Source organism: Limulus polyphemus, unplaced genomic scaffold (assembly GCF_000517525.1).
Source record: "Limulus polyphemus unplaced genomic scaffold, Limulus_polyphemus-2.1.2 Scaffold2903, whole genome shotgun sequence".
In the NCBI taxonomy this organism is placed as follows: domain Eukaryota; kingdom Metazoa; phylum Arthropoda; class Merostomata; order Xiphosura; family Limulidae; genus Limulus; species Limulus polyphemus.
Genome location: NW_013668513.1, coordinates 137,873 through 145,995, shown reverse-complemented (window position 1 = coordinate 145,995; position 8,123 = coordinate 137,873). Strand labels below are relative to the sequence as shown.

The following is an 8,123-nucleotide window of genomic DNA, read 5'->3' as shown; positions in this document are numbered from 1 at the left end:
GTTTTTCTTCATTACCCATTTAAGCCGTCTCCAGCCATTATTAGTCTCAAAGTGGGTTCCTCGTCATCGAATTTAAATAGCTATCAGATAATAATTCTGTTGATTATCATCTTGAAGTAACAACCATAGGCCAGATAAGGATTTTGTTGTTGGAGTAATAACCTCATACAAAGAACGTAGTTTCTGTTAAACAGCAGATTGAAGCAACAACCCTATATATATATAATGGACAAAACTATTAAAGACCAAGATTGAGTAAAAACCTCATACAACGAACGTAGTTTCTGTTAAACAGCAGCCTTATATATCTCTACTGGACAAGATTCCTATTAAAATCCAAAATTAGATCGTTTGTGAATGTTACCATTAGGCACAATATACTTTGATCATTTCGTAGGTCGTACAAATCAAACTGTTGCTTAAAGCCCTGATTTTTTTTAGTAAATGGAGTTTCTTTTGATCCCTTTTTATTCTTAATACAACATTTTTTCTTAGGTCTATTCAACTAATAACCAGCTAGTGACGTCATTTCGTAAAAACTATAGGTGTGGTAAAATAAAGTAAAAAGCATTAAATCAGATTAACCAAATCCTAAGAATAACTATTATTTAGTAAACAATACTGAATTACGGAAGAAGTAGTAAACAATACTGAAGTACAATAGGAAGAAGGAGTCAAAAATACTGAATTACGGAAGAAGGAGTAAACAATACTGAATTACGGAAGAAGTAGTAAACAATACTGAAGTACAATAGGAAGAAGGAGTCAAAAATACTGAATTACGGAAGAAGGAGTAAACAATACTGAATTACGGAAGAAGTAGTAAACAATACTGAAGTACAATAGGAAGGAGTAAACAATACTGAAGTACAAGAAGAAGAAGGAGTAAACAATACTAACCTACACTGAGCTAACCGATAAATGAAACTATAATTGTTCACTAGTAAACAAGCAATGAAAAGTAGAGCGAAAAGTTTACAAAACGAAAACGGAATAAGCTATAGTGAATAACAATATGAAGAAGAAGTAAACAATACTGAAGTACAATAGGAAGAAGGAGTAAACAATACTGAAGTACAACAGGAAGAAGGAGTCAAAAATACTGAATTACGGAAGAAGTAGTAAACAATACTGAAGTACAATAGGAAGAAGGAGTAAACAATACTGAAGTACAAGAAGAAGAAGGAGTAAACAATACTGAAATGCAATATGAAGAAGGAGTAAACAATACTGAATTACGGAAGAAGTAGTAAACCATACTGAAGTACAATAGGAAGAAGGAGTCAAAAATACTGAATTACGGAAGAAGGAGTAAACAATACTGAAATGCAATATGAAGAAGGAGTAAACAATACTGAATTACGGAAGAAGTAGTAAACCATACTGAAGTACAATAGGAAGAAGGAGTAAAAATACTGAATTACGGAAGAAGGAGTAAACAATACTGAAGTACAATAGGAAGAAGGACCTTCTGATTCCTCACAGTGTTTTATATGGTTAGCAGCTCAGTAATAACTACTTACAGCCAAGTACTCACGTTTCGGTTTTAATCGTTTCGTTGGAATTCGTGGAACTACAAAATTGGTAAGTTCTGGAAACAGAAGGCGAATTTTAAAAGCATATTAAAATGAAAGTATTCCTAGGTGAGTTTAGCCTAATGGCGGCGTCGTCTTTCGGAAGTCACCAGGACTGCAGATATACAACACTGTAAGGCATCACAAAGCACTGAGCTGCTAATCATATAAAACACTGTGAGGAATTAGAAAGCACTGAGCTGCTAATCATATAAAACACTGTGAGGAATTAGATAGCATAGATAGTAATTACATCTACGTTTAGTTTTGTTTCATATCTTACATTTGGCTGATTTAAATTATTCTTACATCTATACAACATTCACAAACTCCTAGTTTATCTTTTATTTCGTCTTTTTAGCGTAGTGCTAAAAAAAAACCTTAAGCTGACTTCAAAAAACGTTTATATGTACATATAGAGAGAGTGTGTATGTGAGAATATCAAAGCCACATTAGACTATCCGCTGTGTCCACCGAGGGGAATCAAACCCCTGGTTTTAGTGATGTAAATCCGTAGACTTACCGCTGTCCCACCGAGGGGGACCGTATGTTAATTAATTCATGCTTTTGTTAAGAATCTTGAATAATTTCTGTCACTTTCTATATAAATTAAAAATGAAATTTATTGCTGTGAAAAATTCTTCATCACTATCTAGATGTCAGGTTTTTTTTTGTAAATTTTTATACTTATTTAAATTTGATGTTTCGTTTCTGTTATTTTTCAGTAACCCTAGTCTTCGAATCAAAAACCATTAAGGGCAAAACAGGTTTCACCATACGGGAGAATCGAACAAACCTGTACCTGTGTTTCAATAATAAAGGCAAACCCATAGCTATGGTGAGTCTGTTATCAAAGTGTCTACTCCTAGCGTGTTTCAAACGCACTAACTTTTTTTTACAAGACTGTGTTTGAAAATATAATTTTTTTTTCGTTTTTGCAACTACTCTAAGTTTAGAACTGACATGTAGCCACAAGTAATATATATATATACTTTAGAAAAAAAAACAAAACTTACAATTGGAAATTTAAACTATTCACTATAGATACAAATAACCTAGAAATATAAAAATAAAAATTACAGAGCCACGCTCTCCTCCTAGTCTTTCAGGGGTTAATAAATAAGATAACATTATTGGTTACGTATCTTAGTTAAGTCTTCATTGGAAAATAACCTTGTTTTGTGTTAACTGTATCAAAATATCCTTAGAAACTTTACGTATAAAACGCATAAAGTTTATATCCCAAACCCAGTGTTTGTTTCTTGTACAAACTTCTGGGGCCAGGTGATTAGGGGGCGCTCGACTCGCAGTCTGCGGGTCGCGAGTTCAAATCCCCCTCACACCAAACATGCTCGCCCTTTCAGCCGTGGGGGCGTTATAATGTGACGGTCAATCCCACTTTTCGTTGGTAAAAGAGTAGCCCAAGAGTTGGCGGTGGGTGGTGACGACTAGCTGCCTTCCCTCTAGTCTTACACTCCTAAAACAAACAAAAATTCTGGATATTTTGCATCAAAAACCTTTTTAGGTGCGACGACAGACCAATTCTCGTCTAATCCGGATCGGGATTTAGGTCTGGTGTATCACTTCTTCCTCCAGTTCGTTGAAAATCGTTTTCTTAATATAAGAATTTCGCGCGTTACGAACCTATACAAATCTCGAAAACACTTGTCACTCATTGTATATGTGTTGGTATTAATGTTTTAAATCTAATTCTTTTTAATCAATATTCTTAACTCTCCAGAAAATTGTAACGTATTCCGTAGAAACTATTCTGATTAAGAGTTGTTTTAAGATATAAGTATATTCTTAACAAATGGTGTTTAATATTCAAATATACTATAATTAATCGTCTTGTGGATATCAGAATTGAAATTTCTCACCTTGAACGCATTTATGTTAGACGGTCAGACCCGAGACCCCAAAAGGATTTGGGTATGACTGTCCCCAATTTTAGACTACTAACCAGGGAGGAAAACAGCATTCACTGTCATAATAGCTTTTTCGGCTCTTTAAGCTGAATTACAGGATTGACTGTCACTCTTATCTCGCACCCAACACTGAAAATGTTTAGCAGCACCTAGTCTCAAATCCCAAATACTACGTCCGCAGCCCGACACACTAAACACTAGGCCTCGCTCTTCAAATTCGACGTTCTATCCGTACTGTAGCCACAGTACTGATAGCCCACTGTGCAGATGTGCCTTTAAAAATAAACAAACAAAGACTCCTCCGTTACAGTAAGCCTGCAGGCATATGACGCAGAAAATCGGATTTCGATACCCATGATGGGCAGAGCAAAGCTTATGTAACGTTGCGCTTAACAATAACCGAAAAACAAACCGTTTCAGTAGCTCCGTGTTTACGTAATTTCTTCATCAATTTGAATATTTGGAGCCTTAATCTTTACTTTCAGTGTTTTTCCTCAACTTCTCTCGTGATCAAGAACGTTAGTAACTGATATTTTAATTGTTATAATGTCGTAGAAAACTGTAGTGGCGTTACAAATTGCGACATTGGTACAACAAACTTTTGTTGTTGTTTTTGTCTTCAAATGCTACATCACACTTTGATAATAAAGACACGAATACTATATTCGGAGGGTGGTTAGCGTGCCAGGCTGCGTCCCGATAGGTTTAAGTGTCGAGCCGCGATATGCCGCTTGAACGCGATCCGCCCTTTCGACTTTAGAGGCGTTATAATTGCGACAGTCAATCATGCTATTCGGCTAATAGTAAGACCACATAACAGATTCCCGATGCTGTTAATTGCTAGCTCTTCCACTAGTCTACAACGATAAATTTGGGACGATTGCACTTTGACCCACATGTCGCCTAAGTTGCGTTTCTGGTAAAAAAAAACAAAAAAAAAACATTCATACTGGGATGACTTTTCCCCCTTTTGGCCACACTGACTACTAATGCGTATGCCTATTTAGTTATTCTTATTACTGTTATTTAACCCACGTTATTGAAAAGCCGATCATACCGTTCTTTATCAGTTGTAGTTGCTATGAAGATACATTGTTAACTTTGTATATGATTCTATTACCATAAATCCGCTTTAATGATTTTTGGTTTCTTCAAATGGAAGTGATTCAGTCAAGTTTCAAGCTTGCAAATATTTGTTTCCAAAATTGGTGCATATGGTTAGCTGTCGCTGATTGCAGGAATTGCAACAAGCGCTTGATATTTGCTACCTTATCGAACAGCCACGAGAGTGACATATGAAGCAGCAGGTGGTGCCCCCTGCTGGTCAGGAGGCGACTTGCTCGGCTGGGGTCAAATGTACACATTACTTTACTATGGTGAACGATGTCATTCCAGTGTTGCTGGCATAATTCACGTAGCTGTCTGTACACTGCCTTGTTTGGCAGGATTCTGCTGTTGTAAGAAGTGCCACCTGTCGGTTAGGTCACATTCCTTTTTACCATCAAGAAGAAATTGCCACAACTGTCGCCTCTTTAATGGCCTAGTTAGAGCAATATTGTTTCGACACTGAAATATAACGTTTAAGTTACCAGGTTTAGAATTTTAGGGTATTTGACCGAAAACCAATCATTGACGCTTTACCAGATTTTGGTTAATATTTTAGGTTTTTATTTAATGTCAATTAACTCAGGATGCTATGTATTATATAATACATCTTCGTCGAATTAAATGCAAAATAATATATTCATTCCATATATATGTGTGTGTTGCAATCCCTAACAAGGTGTATGTCATCAGGACATTTTTTCTTGGGGGGGAGGGGTGCAACTATAATACAGGGTGAATGTAATCAAGACGTTTTTTTTTATATATGTGTGTGTGCGCACAACTTTAAAACAGAGGTGTAGACAATAATAACGTTTTCCTTTTTTTTTTATCTATAAAACAACTATATAAATTGTGCACCTGACACCTTAGGGTAGCGCTTCCCAAACATTTTCCCCCATACGACTCTATTTTGAAACATACAAATTTACGAGACCTCGGACAGCACTTAAAACAACATAGCAACCAGCACGTTTAAGAGGGCGATTTTCAAAGCCTTTTAATTCAAAACAAAGGTAGGCCTAATTGTAATCGTCTACTTGAGACTCCATCGGTCTACTCCAAGACCCCACATTAAGTTACACAATTCTAAGAACCCCATAAGTGAAATCAGGGGAGAATATAATATGTCAACTACATAACTTCTGCCATATTTAGTGCCGACGAGGCCTTTCGCTTAATACTAGAGCTCATCAAACCGGGTTTAGTAGAAGTTGAGGTGCTCTATATATATTGATATCCTCAATTTTCATGAACAGCGACCAATATGGTGTGCATCAAATGAAGCATCTGAATTATAATTATTGTAAATGTTATTTATCTCATTTTACAAGTCAGATTTTAGGATAAGAATGAACAATAACATTGCTCGTGTTTCTTCAATTTTAACACCGATTATTTATTTGCTTATATTTATTATTATTTATTTATATATATTTTAAAGTAAATCAAGTTGCTGATACTACAGCAGTGTTCGTTAGGTTCATGTAATTCAGTGAAACTTTAGGTATGCTAATTAAATAACGATAAGTAAAATAAAGTCAATAACTTCTCTCCATATCAGCACTACTTGTATGACATGATTTCAGTGAAAGTCATAACATATCAGCACAAATCATGTCATACAAGTACAGTTATGACTTTCACTGTACTTGTATGACATGATTTGTGCTGATATGTTATGACTTTCACATATCAGCACAAATCCTGTCATACAAGTACAGTGAAAGTCATAATATACCAGCACAATGACATCCTAGTACGTTGAAAGTCACACCTCATCAATAAAACTAATGTTAAATATAACCGTAGTCTAATAACTTACTGTAGTCGATAGTTTAGTGCGATAAAATTAAACTTTTTTATATACAGTTGAGTTTATCATAATGCTTGAAATGACAGTGTGATGACGGTGACGCAGCGAATAAATACGTTTAACTTAAAAATAGTATACGACGACAAAGCATTGTATTAATAGAAACACGATGATAACAATACGGATAATATAATATATATATTACATCAATAAAAATCAGTATGATAAAAATTACAGTGTACACCTCAGATCATAGTTCAATATAATAATAATACAATAAGTGTTCCTGACGATGACGAGACAGTGAATAGATGAGATCATAGTTTACATAATTATACGCTGAACAATGACTTTTTGCAACAATGCTATTAATGCTTCAGTGTGTACGTCACAAGTAAATAGGGAACGTGCTAGAACATAACAACTTACAGTAGACAGCTGATCAGCAAGGTTCTAAAGCACAGCAGAGCGAGAGAGAGAGAGAGAAAAATGTCAGACTTTGTGTGTGTGTGTGTGTGTGTGAGGTCCTGTCGGACGTGAAACAAGAGATGACAAGAACAGATTTCACTCAACGTTAAATCGCTAGTTACCACCGCCATGTTTTTGTTCTGTTGTCATCAGTGGTTGATGCATTTGGTGGTGGGAAACTTGACGGCAGCTTTGAAGTCAGTTATACGAGTCGTTGGTAGAGATTCAGAATATGTTTTTCTTTCTCAACACTATCCGAGGCTGTATTTCAGCGATGTTTTTACTCACCGCCAGGTTGCGTGACGCCACCTGTAAATCATTCTTTGTCGTTAAAGTTCAAATCTCTAGATATTGCGATAGTTTTACAGAAGCTTCATATCATCAGTAACGAATGATAAGAAAATCGTTAGGGATACCCTGAACTTATTATTAAACATACTTTGGTACGCCAATTTTAAATCAGTTTTTAATGCTTGTTTTTGGTAACCTTGTTGTTTTTAACGTGTAGCATTTATTTTTATTAACCTTTTACCTAATAATGTTTTTGTTCACGTGTTGTTGTTGTTGTTGTTGTTTTAATTGAATACATATATCAACCTTGCGATGATTTCATTTATATTATGTAAAAAAAGAAATATTCTGAGACTCTTGTTCGATTATTTTTGTAAATTGTTAAATATCATACTTTTTAGGTTAGGGGGCGCTCGACTCGCAATCTGTGGGTCGCGGGTTCGAATCCCCGTCACACCAAACATGCTCACCTTTTCAGCCGTGGGGGCGTTATAATGTGACGGTCAATCCCACTTTTCGTTGGTAAAAGAGTAGCCCAAGAGTTGGCGGTGGGTGGTGATGACTAGCTGCCTTCCCTCTAGCCTTACACTGCTAACTGCTAGCGTAGATAGCCCTCGTGTAGCTTTGCGCGAAATTCAAAAACAAACAAACATACATACATACTTTGAAGTATTTAATATTTTGTTTTAAGATAGTAATTTGTTTTACTGTAGTAATTACAGTTGCAAAGATTAAGGTGAAAATCCATGATTGTTTAGCGAAATTTAACTTTTTTTCTTGTATCTTACTTTGACACGCGAAATTTTAACACCACAGTCTCTCGATCTGTATTTAACACTATCGTAACTTTTGAAGTTAAAGCAAACGAAAACTAAAACAATGTTTGTGTTTGTTTTGAATTTCGCGCAAAGCTACACGAGGGCTATCTGCGCTAGCCGTCCC

General features: G+C 35.6%; 1 protein-coding gene across 1 annotated transcript in view; it reads left to right on the top strand.

Moving 5' to 3' along the window:
- LOC111087960 (fibroblast growth factor 8-like) overlaps positions 1-8,123 on the top strand; it is a gene marked incomplete at its 5' end in the record, with an annotated part of 15,240 nt that overhangs the window by 5,518 nt on the left and 1,599 nt on the right. Inside the window, one exon of the mRNA XM_022396482.1 lies at positions 2,300-2,412. Within this exon, the coding sequence (XP_022252190.1) occupies positions 2,300-2,412 (113 nt within the window). The remainder of the gene's footprint in view (positions 1-2,299; positions 2,413-8,123) is intronic.